We start from the raw sequence: 23,847 nt of genomic DNA on the forward strand, positions 1-23,847 counted from the left end.
TCCTATTATCTTTCTGTTACTGCTTTCTAATTTAATTACATTGTGGTCACAGAGCATATGTCATATTATTTCAGTTTTTAAAATTGTTTTAAGTTTATGTGGAATATGGCCTATCTTGGTGAATGTTTCATGTACTCTGGAAAAGAATATTATTTTACTAGTGGCTGATGTGTTCAATAAATGTCAGTTATATCCAAGAGTTTTCATGGTGTTTTTTAGTTCCATATCCTTGCTGATTTTCTGTTTATTCCTTGTATCTATTACTGAGAGAGGAACCTTGAAATCTCTGTTGCCCAGGCTGGAGTGCAATGGTGTGATCTTGGCTCACTGCAACCTCCGCCTCCTGGGTTCAAGTGATTCTCCTGCCTCACTCTACCGAGTAGCTGGGATTACAGGTGCCTGCCATCATGCCTGGCTAATTTTTGTATTTTTAGTAGAAATGAGGTTTCACCATGTTGGCCAGGTTAGTCTCGAACTCTTGACCTCAGGTGATTCACCCACCTTGGCCTCCCAAAGTCCTAAGATTACAGGCGTGAGCCACCACACTGGGCCTTTGTTTTTCATTTCTCTCTTTCCTCTTTTGGGCAGTTTGAACATTATTTAGTATTCCATTTAAATTCAGCCTTTTTTTTTTTTTGTGGTTGCCTTAGGATTGCAGTACATATACTTTGTACAGTCTGTTTGAAATTAATATTTACCACTTGAAGTGAATATGGAAACTTCCCTTCTGATAGGGCCCTTCCCCATCTCCCCTATCTATGGTAGTTGTCTTATGTTTACATTTGTTGAAAACCCTACAAGACAACGTTATAATTTTTGCTTTTAACCAACAAATAAATTTTAAAGAACTCAAGAGAAAAGGGCCTGTTATATTTACTTAGATGTTTACAGGTCTCTTTTGCTCTTCCTTTGTTCCTGATATTGCAAATTTCCCTATGGCATCATGTCCTTTTTGTTCAAAAAAACTTCTTTTAGCATTTCTTTTGGAACACATTTGTTGCAATGAATTCTCTTAGTTTCCCTCATCTGAGAATATCTTTATTTCCCCTTCATTTCTGAAGGATATTTTTTCTGGATATAAAATCCTGGTTTGATAGATCTTATCTTTCATCAGTTTAAAAGTGCTGTTCCATTTGCCTCTGGTTTCTCGTGAGAACTCCATAGTAGTCAGGTTGTTCTTTGGCAATGTCATTTTTCTCTGTTTTCAAGATTGTTTTTTCATCAAGCTTGTTTTTAGCAGTTTGGTTGCCCTTTGTCTGGGCATGAATTTCTTTGGATGTATCCTTTTAGATTTCCCTGAAACTTCTTGAATCTGTAGGTTTATACCCTTTATCAGATTTGGAAGGTTTTCAGCCGTGTCTTTATTCAGATACTTCTTCAGCCCCACTGTCTTTCTCTTTTCCTTCTGGGGCTGTGATGGCATGAAAAAATAAGATCGTTGTTATTATCCCACAGATCTCTAGTTCTGCTTCTTTTTTCAACCAGTTTTCTCTCTGTTGTTCAGACGTCATATTTTTGTTGATCTGTTTTCAAGTTCACTGACTCCTCTCGCATCTCCTTTGTTATTCATCCCATTCAGTGAATTTATTTCAGTTATTGTACTTTGCAATTTTAAAGTTTCTATTTGGTTTTTCTATATATCTTCTGTTTCTTTGCTGAGGATTTCTAGTTTCCATTTCCTTCAAGATTGTCATTGATTGCTTGCTAAAGCATTTTTATTAGAGCTGCTTTAATGATTTTTGTCAAACGATTCTAACACCCAAGTCATCTTGTTGGTGTTATCTCTAGATTTTTTTTTTCCATATCAGCTGGGGTTTTCCTGGTTCTTCATATGTTTAGTAATTTTGGATTATATCCTAGCTGTTTTGAATATTGTAATATGAAACTCTGAATCTTGTAATTTAAATCCTGTGGAGAATGTTGATACTGTTGTCCAGTACACAGTCAACCTGTTTAGGTTGAGGCCTCGCATTCTGACTTAGCTTCTGTGGGTGCTGCTTCTGCTGTCAGTTTTGTCTTCACCTCCTTTGCCATGCTCTTTGGACCCATGCCACATGCATTCCATCTGTTGGCCGCTCTGGGAACTGGCCAGTGGGCAATTCTGTTCATTCAGTCCTGAAAGTCTGTGCTGTGCTGATTAGCATCAGATCCGTGCATGTGCAGCTTGGAGGTGAGCCCAGGAGTTCATAAACAGCTTTCTGACGCCGCTTTCCTGCATCCCTCCTTCCTGGAATCCAGTACTCACTGTCTGCTCTCCTGGAGTTCTCTTGTTTCATTCCCTGACCAGAAAGCTGGCCCCCATTCTGCTGCCCACCTTGTTGACTGCTTCTGCATCTGGTTATAATTGGGAGGAGGACCAGAGGGAGAAACATTAGTAAACTCACCACTGTTCAGTATTACTTCTCTCTGAATCCACCTGCTATTTTTTCCTTGTAGAGTTTTCAAATAGCCCCTTCATGCATTCTGTCTAGGTTTTCTAGCTGTGTTCAGTGGTGGAGGGAAGAGTGTCCCTGATCCAGCCTACCCACAACTGGAACTCCTAAGTGACTTAAGATTAAGTATAGCTTTCCCCATGGGGTGAATGATTATTATATTATTGCAATTTATTTTTGGCAAATGATTCACGTGCTTAGCCCAGTTGTACATTTACTGGAATATCTGGTGTGTTTTGTACCAAAGAACTGCTATCATTTTAGTTGCGTGCTTCTTTCCCCCATACAGATGAGGTGTCTACTGTTCTTCAGAACTTTGTCATGTCTACTACAGAGAGCATTTCTGAATTTATTCTCAGAAGACTTACTATGAATGAGCTAAATAGTGTAAGTATTCATTGGAATAACTTTGTTTTTCATTTCTTTCATTCTTTTCACCAATATTTGAGTGATCACTGACACTGTATTAAATTGAAAAGAAAAATTAATTTTCTCAAGAAGCAGTCTTAGGAAGCAGCAAAAAAAACCTTAGACTTTGGAGTCTCCTAGTTCCAATTCCGTCTGTATTGTTAGCTATGACCTTGGGCAAGTTACATAGGTCTTCTGAGCCTCACTCCATTTACATCCAAGGGTTCAAATGATGTAACATATTTGAAGTACTCACACATTCAATGCATTTTGGGGCCCATATCCCGAGATTCTGATGTGGCAGCTTTGAGACCAGACCCTGAGTGGGGGTGCGTGTGTGTTAAAGCTCCATCAGTGATTCTTAAATGCAATTAGGTTTTAGGTATAGAGGATGCTCTGTGACTGTAGCTGTCTTCTCCATCTCTAGACTGTACATAATTTGTTCTTTGGGACATCTAAACAAGCTTTTCCCCTGAAAGAATACCTTGAAAATACCAGTTCTTATATGAATGTCTGTTAATTTTTTGTTTGTTTGTTTAAAATCTCTAGGGACAAATGTTGAAATGATTTGAATGCTTACATTGCCAATAAAATGAGAAAACATTCTTACTTTAAAAACTTTTATTTAAATACCCAATTAAATATTAATACATTTGTTTGATAGCTTACGCAGGTATGAAAATATAAAAATACAAGTATTCAACTGAAAGACTTGAGATTTTATTATAGAAAGGCAAGGAAACTATTATGAAAATCTCTTTGGAGTGGGGAATATTTATCTATATCTTCCTTAATTTTTATCAAGCAGTCATTAATATGAATTCTAGTACACCTAAATTTTTAGGAAGGCATTTATTTATTTTTAATTTCTGTGGGTACAGAGTCAGTGTATGTATTTAACCAAGAAGTCATTTAAATATCTAAGTAACTTTAAAATTTAAGTTTTGCTCCAATACCACTTTTTATCCTCAGTATTATTTTTACCTTTTTGTATGAGAAATTTCCAAACATATATAAAAGAAGTTTAATGACCCTTCCTTGTGCTTATATGATGACCCATTATATAACATGTTTTTGTTTGTTTGGATTTTGAAGCTAAAAATAACTTAAAGGGAGAGCTTGATGTTATTTTATCTTTTAGATGCAAAGATTTTAAAAAGTAATTCCATATATGATAGTTTTAAGTTGTTTTGAAAGAGCCATTCTTTAATAAATTAATTAGAATTCCCACTTAAGTACGTTTGTTTAGTAGCTTAGAGTTTAATAAAATTCTTTTCCCACACTTTCCCCTGTCAGCAGTGTGCTGGTCAGTGTTTAATGACTGACTCTCTAGGGGAAAAAAGAGCCTGCCTCTGTAGTATTTACTAATTTCCACAGCCGATTTCAACCTACCAATGTGAGGCCACTGAGTTGGAAAAAGAGGTGATCTTTGGTCTTTGCGATGCTGGTTGGGTCTGCTGCTACGCCGCTGCCTCTCTTATTTCACAGAGGAAATAATGGCTGTCAGGCAGGAATGCTCTCAATTTCCAGTTGCCAGATGTATTTACGCTATACGCTTACCCACACGTGAATTCATCCTCCCTGTCTTCCCTTTGTTACAAGAGAGTAAGGAAATTGGGATTTCATCCGTCTCCATTTTCTTAAGCACTTTACACTATTGATTGTCTTCTTTCTTTCTTGTGTTTTCAACTACTACTTTTCTCCTGAATTCTTTTCATGAGCATTTTAACAGGTTTAAGCGTCCCTCATTTTATTTATTTATTTATTTTTTATTTTTCTGAGACGGAGTCTCGCTTTGTCACCCAGGCTGTGGTACAGTGGCACGATCTCGGCCCACTGCAGCCTCCACCTCCCGGGTTCAAGCAGTCTCCTGCCTCAGCCTCCCGAGTAGCTGGTATTACAGGCGTGCACCACCGCGCCCGGCTGATTTTTGTATTTTTAGTAGAGACGGAGTTTCACTATGTTGGTCAGGCTGGTTTTGAACCCCTGACCTCAGGTGATCTGCCTGCCTTGACCTCCCAAAGTGCTGGGTTTACAGGCGTGAGCCACTGCACCCAGCCAGGGATCCCTCATTTTTTAAAAAATTTTATTATTATTATACATTAAGTTTTAGGGTACATGTGCACAACGTGCAGGTTTGTTACATATGTATACATGTGCCATGTTGGTGTGCTGCACCCATTAACTCGTCATTTAGCATTAGGTATATCTCCTAATGCTATCCCTCCCCGCCCCCACCCCACAACAGTCCCTAGTGTGTGATGTTCCCCTTCCTGTGTCCATGTGTTCTCATTGTTCAGTTCCCACCTATGAGTGTGAACATGCGGTGTTTGGTTTTTTGTCCTTGCGATAGTTTGCTGAGAATGATGGTTTCCAGTTTCATCCATGTCCCTACAAAGGACATGAACTCATCATGTTTTATGGCTGCATAGTATTCCATGATGTATATGTGCCAGATTTTCTTAATCCAGTCTATCATTGTTGGACATTTGGGTTGGTTCCAAGTCTTTGCTATTGTGAATAGTGCCACTATAAACATACGTGTGCAAAACTAGAAAATCTAGAAGAAATGGATAAATTCCTCGACACATACATCCTCCCAAGACTAAACCAGGAAGAAGTTGAATCTCAGAATAGACCAATAACAGGCTCTGAAATTGAGGCAATAATCAATAGCTTACCAACCAAAAAAAGTCCAGGACCAGATGGATTCACAGCCAAATTCTACCAGAGGTACAAAGAGGAGCTGGTACCATTCCTTCTGAAACCATTCCAGTCAATAGAAAAAGAGGGAATCCTCCCTAACTCATTTTATGAGGCCAGCATCATCCTGATACCAAAGCCTGGCAGAGACACAACCAAAAAAGAGAATTTTAGACCAATATCCTTGATGAACATCGATGCAAAAATCCTCAATAAAATACTGGCAAACCGAATCCAGCAGCACATCAAAAAGCTTATCCACCATGATCAAGTGGGCTTCATCCCTGGGATGCAAGGCTGGTTCAACATACACAAATCAATAAATGCAATCCAGCATATAAACAGAACCAAAGACAAAAACCACATGATTATCTCAATAGATGCAGAAAAGGCCTTTGACAAAATTCAGCAACCCTTCATGCTAAAAACTCTCAGTAAATTAAGTATTGATGGGACGTATCTCAAAATAATAAGAGCTATCTATGACAAACCCACAGCCAATATCATACTGAATGGGCAAAAACTGGAAGCATTCCCTTTGAAAATGGGCACAAGATAGGAATGCCCTCTCTCACCAACATAGTGTTGGAAGTTCTGGCCAGGGCAATCAGGCAGGAGAAGGAAATAAAGGGTATTCAATTAGGAAAAGAGGAAGTCAAATTGTCCCTGTTTGCAGATGACATGGTTGTATATCTAGAAAACCCAATCATCTCAGCCCAAAATCTCCTCAAGCTGATAAGCAACTTCAGCAAAGTCTCAAGATACAAAATCAATGTACGAAAATCGCAAGCATTCTTATACACCAATAACAGACAAACAGAGCCAAATCATGAGTGAACTCCCATTCACAATTGCTCAAAGAGAATAAAATACCTAGGAATCCAACTTACAAGGGATGTGAAGGACCTCTTCAAGGAGAACTACAAACCACTGCTCAATGAAATAGGATACAAACAAATGGAAGAACATTCCATGCTCATGGGTAGGAAGAATCCATATCGTAAAAATGGCCATACTGCCCAAGGTAATTTATAGATTCAGTGCCATCGCCATCAAGCTACCAATGACTTTCTTCACAGAACTGGAAAAAACTACTTTAAAGTTCATATGGAACCAAAAAGCCCTCATCGCCAAGTCAATCCTAAGCCAAAAGAACAAAGCTGGAGGCATCATGCTACCTGACTTCAAACTATACTACAAGGCTACAGTAACCAAAACAGCATGGTACTGGTACCAAAACAGAGATATAGACCAATGGAACAGAACAGAGCCCTCAGAAATAATGCCGCATATCTACAACTATCTGATCTTTGACAAACCTGAGAAAAACAAGCAATGGGGAAAGGATTCCCTATTTAATAAATGGTGCTGGGAAAACTGGCTAGCCATATGTAGAAGGCTGAAACTGGATCCCTTCCTTATACCTTATACAAAAATTAATTCAAGATGGATTAAAGACTTACATGTTAGACCTAAAACCATAAAAACCCTAGAAGGAAACCTAGGCATTACCATTCAGGACATAGGCATGGGCAAGGTCTTCATGTCTAAAACACCAAAAGCAATGGCAACAAAAGCCAAAATTGATAAATGGGATCTAATTAAACTAAAGAGCTTCTGCACAGCAAAAGAAACTACCATCAGAGTGAACAGGCAACCTACAGAATGGGAGAAAATTTTTGCAACCTACTCATCTGACAAAGAGCTAATATCCAGAATCTACAATGAAGTCAAATTTACAAGAAAAAAACAAACAACCCCATCAAAAAGTGGGCGAAGAATATGAACAGACACTTCTCAAAAGAAGACATTTATGCAGCCAAAAAACACATGAAAAAATGCTCATCATCACTGGCCATCAGAGAAATGCAAATCAAAACCACAATGAGATACCATCTCACACCAGTTAGAGTGGCGATCATTAAAAAGTCAGGAAACAACAGGTGCTGGAGAGGATGTGGAGAAATAGGAACACTTTTACACTGTTGGTGGGACTGTAAACTAGTTCAACCATTGTGGAAGTCAGTGTGGCGATTCCTCAGGGATCTAGAACTAGAAATACCATTTGACCCAGCCATCCCATTACTGGGTATATACCCAAAGGGTCCATCATTTTAAAAGAACCCTCTCTCAATTTCATGTTCCCTTCTAGCACCCTATGTCCTTCTGTTTAAGCAGACTCAATTTAATTCTAATTTGACTTTTATCTTTGTTACAACACAGAAATGACTCTCACTAAAGTTGTCAGCGACTCTTCTCCATAAACTTAATGGATACTTTCTAAACTGTATTTTTCTTTATTCTTTAGTTCCAGTGAACACTGGTGACCACCTCCCCCTTGAAACACTGCTTAACTTCTATGATGTCATTCTCTCATGCTTCTCCTGCCCCAGCGCCTGCATCTTTCTGACCATTATTTCCATTTCTTCTTTGAATGTCCATTCTCTGCTCCCTAACCTTTGAAGCCAGAGCTCTTTAAAGCTTGTCCCTGACCCCTTCTTTTCTCATTCTCTCCCCTGTCACTTGATGATCTCATCTACATCCCCAGCTTCAGTTCTGCCAGGGACCCTCAAATCTCTGTCTCCACCTCAGACCACCCTTCTGAGCTTAACGCCCATAGTCGCTTGCTCTATGATGGTGTCAGTTGAATTTCTCACACTGTTCAAAACTGACTCCCTCATCATAAGTCCTAAAGGAGGTTCTCCAGGTTACAGTCTCAGTGAATATCCCACCATCCTGCCAGTTTCTTAAGCCAAAAACTTAGGAATCCTCCCTGGCACCTTCATCCCTCACTCTTGCCCTTTTGTTCAGTCTTGTAATCGTTACCTTCTATCTGCACTGTATCCCAGCACCGGCAAAGTGCTTGGCGTCCAGTGGTTGCTCAGTAAAAACTGATTAAATTACTTCCTGTGTGCTTTCTACGTGCCATAGGAGGCCTCTTCTGGTATAGTAATAATATATTAATATAGTAATAATTTCTCCCGTTGATTCCTTCAGAAACCCTGTGATGGATAAATATTACTATCTATATTATGGACGAGGACAAGGTTAGGCAGTGACTGTGCGTTCAGCACAATTATGGCACATTTCACAATTAAGTCATCCATCTCCCCACCTGGATTATGAGATCTTAACATAATAAGGCTTAGTAATGAAGAGTTAAATAACTTGTCCTATGTCACAGGGCTAGCGCATAGTAGAGCTGAACCCATTTTTTTCTGGGTTTATGAGTCAAAAAGTTTGCATTTAATGCTGTCCCTCTTACTGGCTCTGAGCTATTGGGCAAGTTGTTTAACCTCTCTGAAACTTAGTCGTCTTATGAAAGTGGGGCAGTGATCTTTTTTGTGAGAAGTGATTTTTGTAAACAGTGGCAGTAGTCATTGCAATAACCGTTATTGTTATTATTTATGATGTACTAGCCCTGGGACGTAAGAATTGGTAGATGGTAATTTCTGCCATCTAAGGTCTCCCTCATAGGTGGGGAGACAGATGACTCAATTGTGAAATGCACCATAATTGTGCTAAATGCACAGTCACTGTGCAAGCACAGAGAAGGAAGTCCTTAGCTCTGCGTGGGAGGTTATGGAAGGCTGCTTGGAGAAAAGAACTTATTTTCTCATCAGTGTCTTGTTGTGGTCCTTTAAGTAAACTTTTCCTGCCTGAAGGCTTGTAGTTTTGTGAAAATCATGGACCTTGCTTGTACCCTTAAGTGTTTTAATCCTTGTCTTAGGTTTCAGATCTGGACCGTTGCCATTTATACCTGATGGTGTTAACTGAGCTTATAAATCTGCATTTGAAGGTTGGGTGGAAAAGGGGTAACCCTATTTGGAGAGTTATTTCTCTTTTGAAAAATGCATCCATTCAGCATCTTCAAGAGATGGACAGTGGACAGGTAAGCCTCTTTGATTCAAGGTTTGTAGTTATCTTGAATAAGGCATCCAGGGAATACATACTCAGTTCTTATACACTATTTTGATACCATACAAAGCGTTAACTAAAATTCAGTTTTAAAATAGTACCCTCTGGTGATAAGATGTGGTTAAGATTGATACTCTTTTTTTTTTTTTTGGAGATGGAGTCTCGCTGTGTCACCCAGGCTGGAGTGCAGTGGCACCATCTTGGCTCACTGCAACCTCCACCTCCTGGGTTCAAGTGATTCTCCTGCCTCAGCCTCCTGAGTAGCTGGGATTATAGGTGTGTGCCACCATTGCTGGCTAATTTTTCTATTTTTTAGTGGAGACGGGTTTTACCATGTTAACCAGGCTAGTCTCGAACTCCTGACCTCGTGATCCACCTGCCTCGGCCTCCCAAAGTGCTGGGATTACAGGTGGTACTCTTAATATAATATTAAACATGTAAGAGGCATAGATCTTAAAATCATTTAGATACAGACATTTCATCTGTACTAGGTCTTTTGTCCAAACGTGTCCAGTAAAGGACATTTTATAGTCTGACATCATTGCCCTCCATGCTTGGCTTCCTACCTCATTTTTCAGCCTAGCTGTCCACTGTCCACTGCCTTTCCCCCTCCTTCCCACAGTGCCGTGACGTTGCAGCCACTCTAGGCTACTTAGAGTTTTACAAATCACAAGCGTGTGTCCTATCTTCCTCATGGAGGCTGTCATTCAGTCTGGTCCCTCCATGGAGAATGAGTGCCCTCTCCTCCAGCATACACTTGGCAGCATCTGGTCTCCCCTTTTATGGACCAACTGGAATCTCTTTTCTCTTAGAGGTCTTCTTCGATTAGTATCTCACTCTCTTTCATCTTCCTGTCGCTCTTTATGCCTCATTTATAGTGTGTATTTCCATCTTTCTTGTTTTTGGAGTAATGTATGCATATATATCTTTTCCTATATATATATATTTTTTTTTGAAACAGAGTCTCGCTCTGTCACTCAGACCGAGTGCAGTGGTGTGATCTTGGCTCACTGCAGTCTCAGCCTCCTGGGTTCAAGCAGTTCTCCTATCTCAACCTCCCGAGTAGCTGGGACTGCCACCATGCCCGGCTAATTTTTGTATTTTTAGTAAAGATGGGGTTTTGCCATGTTGGCCAGGGTGGTCTCGAACTCTTGACTTCAAGCAATTTGCCTGTCTCAGCCTCCTGAAGTTCTGGGATTGTAGGTGTGAGCCGTGAGCCACCACGCCTGGCCTCAAGGCATAGCTTTTTTTTTTTTTTTTTTGGAGATGGAGTTTCGCTCTTTTGCCAAGGCTGGAGTGCAGTGGTGCAATTGGTTCATTGCAACCTCGGCCCCCCGGGTTCAAGCGATTCTCCTGCCTCAGCCTCCCGAGTAGCTGGGATTGTAGGTGCCCGCCACCATGCCTGGCTAATTTTTGTATTTTTAGTAGAGATGGAGTTTCACCATGTTGGCCAGGCTGGTTTCAAACTCCTGACCTAGGTGATCCACCCGCCTTGGCCTCCCAAAATGCTGGGATTACAGGCGTGAGCCGCCACGCCTGGCCAAGGCATATCTTAAACATGGCACAATAAGGCTTAGTAATGAAGAGCACAGGCTTTGGAGTTAGGGTTGCTGGGTTTGAATTCTGGCTTTATTTTTGCTAACTGTGTGACCTACATTATTTAACCCCTCTGTGCCTCATTTACTGCACCTGCAAAATGGGGATTATAGAGCTGATGTGGGAATTAAAGAAAGCTCATGCATGTTAAGTCTTTAGAACTGTACCTGGCAGATAGAAAGTCCTCAGTAAAAGTTAGCCATTTTCACTTAACATGTGGTAAGAGTTTAATTAGTTGAACTCAATCAGTCTAACTAGTCTGGGCTACTAAGAAAAACAAGAAGGTACTCGATTGCTTTAATAATTTAATTTAATTCTAGGAGGAAATGATAAAGATGATGATTAATATTTCAGCATCCTGTCTAGTACCTATTAGTTTGTTAGTGTTATGAAAGAACATTGGGAGTTCTAAATATACAACCAAACCATGAACCATGCCACAGTAACTCTTATTCTTAAAAATCGGCTTCCTTTAGTAATTCACCGAATTACATTAAGGTTAGCAGGGACCATAGTTGGCTCAAAGGTAACACTAAATTCTATTTCATATGTTGGCAGTGTCGATACTTAAAATTTTTCTGTAGAGATGGTTGATTTATTTTTGGAGAGTGAGAGAGGGGTATGGAATAAGTAGAAATTTCCTTTCTGATACAGATATTACTGGTTAGCAGTATTTGAGGGAACTGCTGTAATCTCTCAGTGCTGTTGTTTTCTGTGTCTGACTTCTTGCCTGCACTCCTAGCTTGGTGAGAGATTGTTGATTTTCTCTTTAAGTATAGACCAGGTTGTCTTGGCTACCCTCCTTTCCTCCATGTAGAGTTCCAAGTGTTTTACATGCAGTAACCCATTTGCTTAATCTTCACAATAACCCCGTGAAGTAGATTCTGTTACTGTCCCCATTTTACAGATGAGAAAACTAAGGTATAGTATGTCTATTCATACTGGTAGTAGCACAGAGCTAGGATTCAGACCTGGGCTTTGTGGTTCCTGAGTCCAGCTCTTAACTGCTGGGCTATGTGACTTCTCCAAAAGTAGCGTGCAGCTGATTGAAGGAATTATTTGTAACCTGGAGCCTTTTATTTATTAATTTTTTTTACCATGTTTCAGCAGACAGTTAAAATAAGGCTCACCCATAGGAATGCTGCGTGCAAATGTGTATGCGAGTAGGAGAAAGGTCGAGAAGGACTTACTCACACACAGCTTTGGGTTCTGTACGTAGTGAATCTGTCATGTACTAGTTCCAGGTACCTGTTTACCAAATGAAAAGATCCCATTGTTGTCTTAATCTAAATTGCTGAGTTCTTATTGCTACTTTAAAACTGTTCATTGCCAATCTATAGAGAAGCAGTGGAAGTGAATGTTGTGTGTTGGATTTCCTTTTATTTCTCCTGATATTCAGGAGCAGGCAGGAAGAGGGAAAAGGAGAGCTTGAGCTATCCATAAACTGGCAACTGAGGTCCTTACTGATTAAGACTTGCGCCTATTAAATAAAACATTGTCACATTTCCTTTTCAGGAGCCAACACTTGGAAGTCAGATTCAGAGAGTGGTGAGCATGGCTGCCTTGGCCATGGTGTGTGAAGCCATAGACCAGAAGCCTGAGCTGCAGCTGGACTCTCTCCATGCTGGGCCCCTGGAAAGCTTCCTTTCCTCTCTTCAGCTCAATCAGACGCTGCAGAAGCCCCACGCAGAGGAGCAGAGCAGTTATGCTCACCCCTCAGAGTGCAGCAGGTACAGGGAAGGTTAAGGCTTAAAAATCCGTTTCTGTTGTTGTCATCGTGGGTTCATGATTGCCCAACGTTGCTTATAAAGTTATAGAATTTTGGAGCTGAAGCTCCATTCAGGATGAAAGTGTGGTATAACATTATTCATCTCTGTTACTGGAGACTTGCTGACTTTTCTGCATCTAGTTTTCACTGAATCATTTAAGATGAGCAAAAGTACCTACTTTCAGAGAAGTTAGAAAATTAAGGTTTATGTGGTTTCCCTAGTTTTTGGTAGATAGGCTGTTTGGTAATGACCATTTATATCTGTAAGCCACCCCCCCCCCCCCACCTTTAGAAAGGATAGTGTGCTACGTGCAAAAGACGTGAAGGCAAATTGGGGAAGTATGGCCTAGTAACTTTATTTTTTATTTCAGTGTTTTGGAAGAATCGTCATCTTCCCAAGGATGGGGAAAAATAGTTGCACAATATATTCATGATCAATGGGTGTGCCTCTCTTTCCTGTTGAAAAAATATCACACCCTTATACCAACCACAGGGAGTGAAATTCTGGAACCGTTTCTACCTTCCGTTCAAATGCCAATAAGGACTTTGCAGTCTGCACTAGAAGCCCTCACAGTTCTTTCTTCTGATCAAGTTTTACCAGTGTTCCATTGCTTGAAAGTGTTGGTTCCCAAGGTAAGATAGAGTGAAACATGAATTGAACAGTAACTATAGGAGTGGCGATCAAATTTCTGAAATAAGTATGTATTTTTTTTTTCCTACCAGCTTCTGACTTCCTCTGAATCACTCTGCATAGAGTCTTTTGACATGGCTTGGAAAATTATATCTTCTTTAAGCAACACTCAGCTGATATTCTGGCCTAATTTAAAAGCTTTTGTTCAGTTTGTTTTTGATAACAAAGTTCTTACCATTGCTGCCAAAATCAAGGGCCAGGCATATTTCAAAATAAAAGAGGTAACTAACTTTCTTTTCTTTTTGCTTTTCTTTTCATGTGTGTGAGCTTCAGCACATGAGGAACATGAGAGTTATATTCGTAGTTAGATTTTTGGTTCTTTATTCCTTCAGTCAAAAATATTTTTGAACCTTCTTAAATATCAAGAGTAAGAATGAGAAAATCTGACAGATGTAGAAGAGAAGGTACAAAATGGTAGCCTGGAGCCACATCTGCCTCAGAAATGGTTTGTTTGGTTCATACAGTGTTTAAAATTTTGATTACCTGGCAACTTTTAATTGTTGGGAAATCTGGCCAGGCGCGGTGGCTCATGCCTGTGATCCCACCACTTTGAGAGGCCAAGGCGGGCGGATCACCTGAGGTCAGGAGTTCGAGACAAGCCTGGCCAACGTGGCAAAACCCCGTCTCTACTAAAAATACAAAAATCAGCTGGGTGTGGTGGCGCACGCCTGTAATCCCAGCTACTCAGGAGGCTGAGGCAGGAGAATTGCTTGAACCCAGGAGGCAGAGGTTGCAGTGAGCTGAGATCACGCCACTGCACTCCAGCCTGGGCAACAGAGCAAGACTCCGTCTCAAAAAAAAAAAAAAAAAAAAAAAAAAAAAAAAGTTGGGAAATCTGTATGAAAAACTGGATTTCTTGGAAATGAGGTAATCTAGCAACACTGGTCATTCCTCCATGACAGTGTAATTGATTGCTGGGTTGAGTAGGAGTTGGCATGCTCTTTCCACAATTGGTCTCATTTCACCGGGATACTTGAAGGCAAATGTCAGGCGCCATTTGTCATTGCACTTTGGCTGAGGTTTGTGTGTGTGTGTGTGTAGAGGAATATTTTTCTGACTGTAACCCTTGTCAAAAGGTCTTGCTGGTTTCTGGAGGTATTTTCGTTTGCAGCCACTGAGATAGGAACATACCAAGGTGGAATTCCAGTGTACCTCCTCATCCCCAGGGGAACAGGGAGAGTCAGATTCCGTTATTTCTCTGCAGCCCTGTGCTGCCTTTCTTGGTCCTTTTCTGCCCCACAGTACATAGTTAGAGACGCTGGTCTTTGCTGCCTCAGCCAAAGGAAGGCCACTGGCAAAATGCAAACAAAGGAAGCTGAACATGTGTGTGGTGAGGTGTTTTCCTCTTTGATTCTGCTGCTTTGGCAGTTGTTTCTCTTGAAGAGTCCTGGATGAATATCACTATCAGTAAAATTTTATTTATTTTTATTATCAAGAGATGAAAGAGCATTCTCTGATTATTGATCATCTTGCAAAGTTATTCTAACAGTAATGAATTTAACAGTTTTTAGACTATTCATGATTATGTTGAAACTAAGTAACAGTTTTTAGCAGCACTGATTTTTTTAAAACTAAATCAAGGATAAAATGACCATTGTATTTTATTCCAGATTATGTACAAGATAATTGAAATGTCTGCCATAAAGACTGGAGTCTTCAATACACTGATAAGTTACTGCTGTCAGTCTTGGATAGTGTCTGCTTCAAATGTGTCCCAAGGATCTTTATCAAGTGCTAAAAATTATAGCGAACTTATCCTTGAGGCTTGTATATTTGGAACTGTGTTTAGGCGTGATCAAAGGTAAAAGATGCTATTATTTCAACTGGTCATAACTTGTATTAAGTGCCTACTTGGGTATAGAATTATGTCTTTGTTTTGAGGCTTTCAATTAAAAGAATATAAATTATTAGTTAACTTTAACCTTGGGGATTTAATTTTTTTTCTATTTAAAACCTGTTGTTCTTTATCAAATGTTTTTTATGGAAAGACTTGTTCAGGATGTACAGACCTTCATAGAAAACCTTGGACATGACTGTGCGGCAAATATTGTTATGGAAAAGTAAGTATGGTAGATTTTCTCTGTCTTCACATAAATGAGATATTAAAAATTTAACATCATATGACATTCTGTATTTGCTAAATTTAATAAGTGACATCTAATATATTAATAAGATGGGATGAACCTCCAAAAGTATGTTAGAAATTATAGTCCCTTGCTAATATATTGTATTTACATCTTTCAGTATTCACTAGAATTTGATAAAATTTTAAAAGTTTTTAGTGCAGACTCCAGCATAAACAAGGAAATGACTATGGAGAGCTTAAAGCCCCTGTCTGTCTTTTGCGGGGATGGGATGATCATCAGCACAGACACTTTATTCTCCAGTCCTTTTTTTGGCAGTAAAGTTTAATATGAAATTAAAATTCACCATTTAACAAGTTGGTATGTTACACACAAAAATAGAATTACTCTTGGAACAGACTCTAAAGTTTTTGGTTTTTTAAAAACTCTATTGAGGTATGATTGACATGTAAAAAGCTGTACATAGTTAATATGTACAACTTGATGAGTGTGGGGATAGGCCCTAAAGTTTTGATTTCTGGGATAAAACTATTTTTATCTAACCACTGAATTAATTTTTTTGGAGCTTGTCAAATAGCTTTTTTTCAAGTTTTATTTTTTCACATGGCTTTCAAAAATGTGTATGTGTGTTTATAGAGATGATTAAAATAGCATTGTATCATTCACTCTCATTTTAGAGTTTAGGACATCAAATGATTATAATATTTAGTTATAAAGTATTTATTATTCTGAAAGCCCTAACTATGTTTTAAATCATCTGTCACTCCTCATTAAATATGTACATTTTTTTCATTGTTTTTAGTTATTTTTTCTTGGCTGGCTTAGTGTGGCAATAAAAGTCAATTTTTCTAGTTGGTGGTTGCCAAATAATTTGATTTTGATTTCTACTAGACAGTTACTTTGTTGTTAAATTAAAATATTTATTCACATTATAACAATTATAATGGAATGTGAACATACTGGCGATTTCACTTAATTTATCTTTCCACATTTGGCTACTGAAAATGCCGGGTGTTGAGAGCACACAGTGCTTCCTGAGTTTGCCCCTCAGTTGGAGAATGTGCACCGATAGTGCATGGTAGAGAGAGGCCATTGACGTATTTGATGTGTATTCATGCCCCTGAGTGAATGGAGGTATCTGTGGTCCTCTTTCAGGGACAGGCTCATGAGCTGTGATCTGTTTTGTCCACAGATACGGTATTATTGAACTAGGTTCAGCAGCGTGTGCATTGATTCTCCAGAAATCTGAATGAATTTGTGCTCATTCATACTTTCTGTATAGACCCTCCTTGTAATATATTCATTTGTTATCTTCTGTTATCTATTCTAAATTAAAAAGTATTGTCATTAAGTATGGACCTACTTAATTTTAGAAAACTTTGAGAGGTTTTGATCATGTAATGATATTTGAAACTAATATTTGATGTTATTTTTCTCTTTTCAAAATGTATTAACATAATGTATCATTTAATTTTTTTAGTACTAAGAGAGAAGACCATTATGTGAGAATTTGTGCTATCAAATTCCTGTGTTTATTAGATGGCTCCAATATGTCCCACAAGTTGTTTATGGAGGATCTTGCAATCAAGCTATTAGATAAAGTAAGTGTATTTTACTTTAAATTATCTTTGTTTTTAACAGTCAGAGGTCAACATTTGCTCTTTATGTTGCTAGAATATGTACTTCTAAATATCTTTTGTCAGGAGAAAACACAAAGTTTATGTTCTGTATTTTTAATTCAGTCTTGATTAGGGCTGGTCACACTGTGGCTCACGCCTGTAATCCTAGCACTTTGGGAGGCTGAGGCAGCAGAATTGTTTGAGGCCAGGAGTTTGCGACCAGCTGGGGCAACATAGTGAGACCTTGTCTCTACAAAAAGAAAAAAAGAAAAAAAATCTTGGTTAGTAATTGTCCAACTCAAGTTTGGTTTTAGAGAACAATAATGGTAATGTTTTTCCTGTACCATCTGTACTTCACTCTGTATTTTCCAGTGCCAGTCAAACCTGGTTATGTTTTTTGTTTGTTCGTTTGTTTTTCTTTTTTTGAGACAGTCTTGCTCTGTCGCCCACGCTGGAGTGCAATGGCATGATCTCGGATCTCGGCTCACTGCAACCTCCGCCTCCCCGGTTCAAGTGATTCTCCTGCCTCAGCCACCCAAGTAGCTGGGATTATAGGCACCCACCACTATGCCCAGTGAATTTTTTTTTTTTTTTTTTTTTGAGATGGAGTTTTGCTCTTGTTGCCCAGGCTGGAGTGCAAAGGCGCGATCTTGGCTCATTGCAACCTCTGCCTCCTGGATTCAAGCGATTCTCCTGTCTCAGCCTCCCGAGTAGCTGGGATTACAGACATGCGCCACCATGCCCGGCTAATTTTGTATTTTTAGTAGAGACAGGGTTTCTCCATGTTGGTCAGGCTGGTCTCGAACTCCCGACCTCAGATGATCCACCCTCCTTGGCCTCCCAAAGTGCTGGGATTACAGGCATGAGCCACTGCGCCTGGCCTAATTTTTGTATTTTTAGTAGAGACAGGGTTTCGCCATGTTGGCCAGGATGGTCTCGAACTCCTGGCCTCAGGTGGTCCTCTTGCCTTGGCCTCCCAAAGTGCTGGGATTAGAGGTGTGAGCTACTGTGCTTGGCCCCAGTTATGTTTAGAGTGCTATATTCGTATATTACTTTCTGTAAGAAATGGAATGAAAAAGTAAAAACTGAGAAAATGGCATCAAATGTTAGGAATTGATTGCTGTGATTTGAGAGCCCATGAAAGATTACCCCAGGATTTGCTTCCATTGTAATATATTGTTATTTCTAGATCTGGGTGTGTGATGTTTGTCTAAGATTGATGAAAATTCCTTATTTATTCAGATAAAAACAATCCAGTTAGGTTGTTTTTGAGCCTGCTAAATCATTTCTAAATGAACACTCTAGTGTCTGAAGAACAGGTTTAATAAATCTGGGGACAAGTTAGATAGGAAGGGGTAGAGTTGAGCATGGTGCTCTGTTCCCCATGTAATGTTTAAATGACAGATACAGTTACCTGTCATTTAAAGCCGAGGTCAGCGGAGTGCCTGGTCTGCTTTCTGACCTTGGTGTGGATGTATGGATGACTACAGAACTCATGGAAGTCCATCTGCTAAAACAGCAGTATTCATCATACTCTTATTTTCTGAAGGTAGCAGGTCAGCTTTATTATATAAAACCTTGGAAATATTTTTTATGCAACAATTCCCTCTCTGTAGTGTTGGAGTCAAGGAAGATGGCCCAGAGGAAATAGTATGTTATTGATTTTCTAGAAGATGAGTAGAGTTTAAAGTGATGGGAGCTGGAGATGGGTATTCTATCAGAACAAAAATACATGTTATAATATATATTTCGCTATTTAGATAAGGGGTCAGGGCTAGACATGGTGGCTCACGCCTGTAATCCTTGCACTTTGGGAGGCCAAGGCAGGAGGATTGCTTGAGGTCAGTAGTTTGAAACCAGCCTGGGCAACACAGTGAGTGAGACCATGTCTCTAAAAAAAAAAAAAAAAAAATTTCAGAAAAAAGAGAGAGGGGTCAGGAGGGTCTAATCAGGTGACATTTGGGCTGAGCTCTGGATGAATTAAGGAGGACACCTGGAGAGGATGCTGTCCGGAGACCAAGCGAGGAAAGGAGGTGCTGTGGAGGACAAGGAGGTTGCAGGCCGGCCATTAGATTCAGCTGTCTCGGTCACCTCGACAAAGGCGTTTCGTGGTGGGATGAGAATCTAAGTAGAAACAGTTCAGAAGAAAATGGGAGTTTAGCGAGTGGAGACAGTGAGTATAGAGTCTCTTAGGAGTTTGCCCTAGAAAAGGGGGAATAAGAGGGGTCGTTCCTGGAGAGTCGAACCTGGAGTTAAAGAAGGGGCTTTTTAAAGATGGGAGATAATTAGAGCATGTTTGTATGTAGAGAGGGAAAAATGACAGGGAGAGGCCAGCAATAATCACATAGGCAAAATGCTAGCCACTTGTACCCACTGGGATGGCTATCAAGAAAACAAACTAAAAATAATGAGCATTGGTGAGGATGTAGCAAAATTGGAACCCTCATGCATCACTAATGGGAATACAGAATGGTGCAGCTGCTTTGGAAAACGGACTTGAGAAAGCAAAATGCTTGTCTAGAGCAGTAATTCTTAAAGTGTGGTCTCTGGATCAGCAACATCAGCATCCCTGGGAACTTGTTAGAAATGCATATTCCTAGGCCCTGTCCCCAGTCTACTGAATCAGAAGCTCTGGGGGTGGTGCCCAGCACTCTGTTTTAATGAGCCCTTGTGATTCTGGAGCTGATACAGTTTAAGAACTGTTGGTCTAGCAATAATGAAGGCCCAGATACAGCTGGAATACATATTTTTAAATGTTTAATTTTTGTGAGTCTATAGTAGGTGTATATATTTATGGGGTATATGAGATATTTTGATATAGGCATACAATGTGTAATAATTACATCAGGTAAATGAGATATCTGTCACCTCAAGCATTTATCCTTTATGTTACAAACAATCCAGTTATACTGTTAGTTATTTTAAAATGTACAATAACTTACTGTAGACTGTAGCCACCCTGTTGTACTATCAAATACTAGATCTTATTCATTCTAAATATATTTTTATACTCATTAGCCATCCCCACACCCTCCCCCTACCACCACTACCCCTCCCAGCCTCTGTGGCAACCATCATTCTGTTTTCTGTCTCCATGAGTTCAATCGTTTTATTTTTTAGCTCCCACAAGTAAGTGAAAACATGCAAAGTTTGTCTTTTTGTGCCTTGCTTATTTCACTGAACATAATGACCTCCAGTTCCATCCATGTTGTTGCAGATGACAGGATCTCATTCTTTTTTATGGCTGAATAGTACTCCATTGTGTGGAATACATATTTTTAATGAAGTCATTTGTGGCTGGTGATTTTTACTTTCTTCAGTAGTACCTGGCCATGAGTTAAACAGACTAGTAGAGAAAAGATATTCTGAGTAAAGGAGCACACTGAGTGGAACAAGTAGAAAGACAGAAGAAGATTCTGAGCTGAAAGGGAATTTTAGAATTCTCAACTTCCAGTTGAGGGTGGTGACTTGGTGAGGTCCTAAGGGCAGCTTTCTTGACATGAAGATGCTTCTCCTGAATGCATGAATGATCCACCCTACTGATTCCATTTTTAGCTGCATTGAGGTTGAGCAGTATGTGAAACCTAAACACACCTATATCAGAAGAAAATTTCTTAAGAGAAATTATATGGAGATTATGAGATTTTAAACATCATTGGGAGTCATTAAAATCTGTATTAATTTAGCTATCGTCATGAAACTTTATGTACACTAAAATGCAGAGAACTAGATTATGGAAGAAGAAAGGTCAGAGAAGTTGTGAAGTAGATGAGGATCATCTGCATTATGTGAAAATGGTTTTGGAGGTGGTGAATGACTTCACCTTTAAGACATTTGAGAATGTTGACATACTCTTCAGTGCCATCTTGCTTTATGGCCAAAGCACTAATAGTTACGGTGATAAAAGCAAACCTTGCAGCTGACTGAATTTAGGCGGCACAAGCCATGAAAAGCCAGGGAGAGCTCTCTGTTACTAGGAAAGGCTCAGTGCCGCCATTTTTTTGTGTCTAGAGACACGTCATGCATAGAGATGCCTTGCACTGTCCATGTACTGGGGTGGCTTCTGTCTTAGTGGTGTTTGCATCAGACTGTAGATACCAGTATTCCAAATGTGAATATGACACGGGGGCACAAGGTGAGAAGTGCCTGTGAGGTACATGGTAATATGTGGCCATGTATGTCCTGTATCTCAATCTCTTTTCGCCCCTGGAACCCATAGCTCCCAGTTTTTTGGCCCCCTTCTAATTTTAAAAACACTTAGCCAGGCGCCATGGCTCATGCCTATAATCCTAGCACTTTGGGAGGCTGAGGCGGGTGGAACACCTGAGGTCAGGAGCTCGAGGCCAGCCTGGCCAACATGGTGAAACCCCATCTCTACTAAAAATACAGAAGTTAGCTGGGTGTGTTGGCATGCGCCTGTAATCCCAGCTACTCGGGAGGCTGAGGCAGGAGAATTGCTGGAACTCGGGAGGTGGAGGTTGCAGTGAGCTGAGATCACGCCACTGCACTCCAGCCTGGGCAACAGAGTGAGACTCCATCTCAAACAAACAAACAAACAAACAAAAAACATATTAGTTAAAAGCAACTAAGTTCAGTGTTTGAAGTGTTTTGTTTAAAAAATTTTTTATTTTTCTTAATCACTCAGCCCAAAATGTCAATGTTTGAAATATTTTAAGGTGCCATTCTTTTTCTCGTCCTCCTAACTGCTTTTTGGGGGAACAAAAAGCCCTTGTGCCTAATTTAAGCCTCTTACATTTCAAGTTGTCATTGATTTTTTCATTAATCACAAATTCAATAGATAATTTAATATCGACTCCCTCCCTTCTCCTTTCCAGGATGAATTAGTGTCCAAGTCCAAAAAACGCTACTATGTGAATTCTCTACAACACAGAGTGAAAAACCGAGTGTGGCAGACTCTGCTGGTACTTTTCCCTAGACTTGATCAGGTATCATATTTTTATTATATTTGTACCTTTGAAGCATACGATTTCATGACTGAACTATTTTGCAGAAACTATCATATACTGTTTTAAAATTGAAAAAGATAATGTTTAAAATTTATTCTGCAGTTCTTAAAATTGAAGTCATTCAAAAGTTTTTATTAACAAAGAGAATACCAAGGCAAGTAGGTATTGTAGAAATAAGTTAGAAGTGGGTTTACATGACCCCATTTAATATTTTTTCCCTTCAGTATTTTAATGTGACATTTTAACTGTTTAAAGTCTGATTTGCCATTTGATTAGAAAATGCAAATACTTAACTCCCAATTTTCTGTAGCTACTTTATTTTGGAGTGTTACACTGTTTTGGATTATCTGTACTGTAGAAACCAGGCAAATTGTATCATTTAGGATGGGAATATTGTTTCACATGGTGGATTTCCTTGCCCTTGACTTCATGAATAGTGTGACCATATAAACCAGCTTAAGGAAAGACCAAGTATCTTACAACAAAGTATCTTCATCCAAAGTTACCTTTTCTCTTCCCTGAGGAGGCAAGAAACAGTTGAATGGACCATCTGATTTTTCTAACCATCTTTGCTTAATATTCCTGTTGAGAAAATAGATCATCATTATGAGAAAGTGATGGTATATAACTCATGCAATTTTTAAAAACATTTTTCAATGCAAAAAACATCCTTCAGACATTAAAATTTCCTACTGTCCTGCCTACCTTCTTTTAAATGTGAGAGAATTAAAAAATATATATACTAGCCTCTTTCTTTACAATCTTATGAAGTCTTATATCTGTGAGAGAGAAATATTTCAGTAACAGTGTAAGTTTATAAGTATATTAAAATAAAACTATTTGGAATAATTTAAGAGGAAATAGCTTAAAGAATTGCTTCTGGGGAGTAGTTTTGATGGATGTTGGGGTGGGGGAGGTTGCTATTTTTCATCATAGGTCTTTTAGTATTATTTGATTTAAAGTATGTCATTAAACATAAGGATGCATTTAAAAAGGAAACATTTTAGACATGCTCAACTAGATTACTGAAAGCATTTTTTTCTTAGAATGGAGAGGGTCTCCTAGAGAGAAGGGTAATGTTGGAGAGGGTGGGGAAATGTCTGAGCAGGCACACCTGCAAGGAAAAGGAAAGCTAGCAGTCTGTTATGGAGCTCAGAGTTGTAAACTGTTATATCTTATGGTTTTGTTTAACCCTCATAATAGTCTTCCAAGGTAGGCCATACATATTCTCATTTTGCACTAAGAGCACTGCAGTTGAGAGAGGTTAGGTGTCCTGCCTGAGAGGTTGCACAGCTAGTGGCAAATGATAGAGGCGGAATTCAAAATGAAGCCTAACTACAAAATGTATGCTCCACTTCATGACACTATCTCAGGGCTTAAAATGAGCCCTTCTGCTCTTTTTCTACTAAGTAGAAATTCTTGTAAGGTAGATTTTTCTTCTTTAAAATAAAGAAATGTACATAATACATATTACTTTTATATGCTTATATAAGTAGATATTGTTTTTCACCTGCTACTTAGATAGGTTCCGTCCCCCGATAGAAATACAGTTTTGAAGAGGGAAAGATGAATTTGGAGCTCAAGGTCTTAGCCAGAGAACAGTGTGGTAGTTGTGGGGCAACACAGACCATGAGGGCAGGAGGACGACGAGCCTGAACAGA

At 39.3% G+C, this 23,847-nt stretch overlaps 1 protein-coding gene and 1 long non-coding RNA gene across 9 annotated transcripts in view; one reads left to right on the plus strand and one right to left on the minus strand.

Moving 5' to 3' along the window:
* The window catches only part of TARBP1 (TAR (HIV-1) RNA binding protein 1), a 93,957-nt gene that overhangs the window by 39,197 nt on the left and 30,913 nt on the right, over nt 1–23,847 (plus strand). For 6 of the 8 annotated variants that reach the window (XR_010140180.1, XR_008527787.1, XR_008527788.1 and 3 more), the window contains exons 13-21: nt 2,722–2,819; nt 9,274–9,435; nt 12,573–12,787; nt 13,197–13,458; nt 13,549–13,737; nt 15,127–15,317; nt 15,505–15,576; nt 17,081–17,201; nt 22,055–22,165. Coding sequence is in view for 5 of the 8 variants with exons in the window: in XM_054561258.2 (XP_054417233.1) it covers nt 2,722–2,819; nt 9,274–9,435; nt 12,573–12,787; nt 13,197–13,458; nt 13,549–13,737; nt 15,127–15,317; nt 15,505–15,576; nt 17,081–17,201; nt 22,055–22,165 (1,421 nt within the window). In the remaining 3 variants the exon portion in view is untranslated. The remainder of the gene's footprint in view (nt 1–2,721; nt 2,820–9,273; nt 9,436–12,572; nt 12,788–13,196; nt 13,459–13,548; nt 13,738–15,126; nt 15,318–15,504; nt 15,577–17,080; nt 17,202–22,054; nt 22,166–23,847) is intronic. The other 2 variants (XM_054561274.2, XM_063724583.1) reach the window with 1 other exon arrangement.
* On the minus strand, nt 17,196–22,771 carry LOC129060910 (uncharacterized). The gene is made up of 3 exons (XR_008527796.1): nt 22,693–22,771; nt 19,213–19,343; nt 17,196–17,469 (listed from the first exon to the last, which is right to left on the minus strand). It is a non-coding gene; the product is annotated as an uncharacterized LOC129060910 (long non-coding RNA).

The sequence above is a fragment of the Pongo abelii genome, chromosome 1 (assembly GCF_028885655.2).
Source record: "Pongo abelii isolate AG06213 chromosome 1, NHGRI_mPonAbe1-v2.0_pri, whole genome shotgun sequence".
Lineage (NCBI taxonomy): Eukaryota > Metazoa > Chordata > Mammalia > Primates > Hominidae > Pongo > Pongo abelii.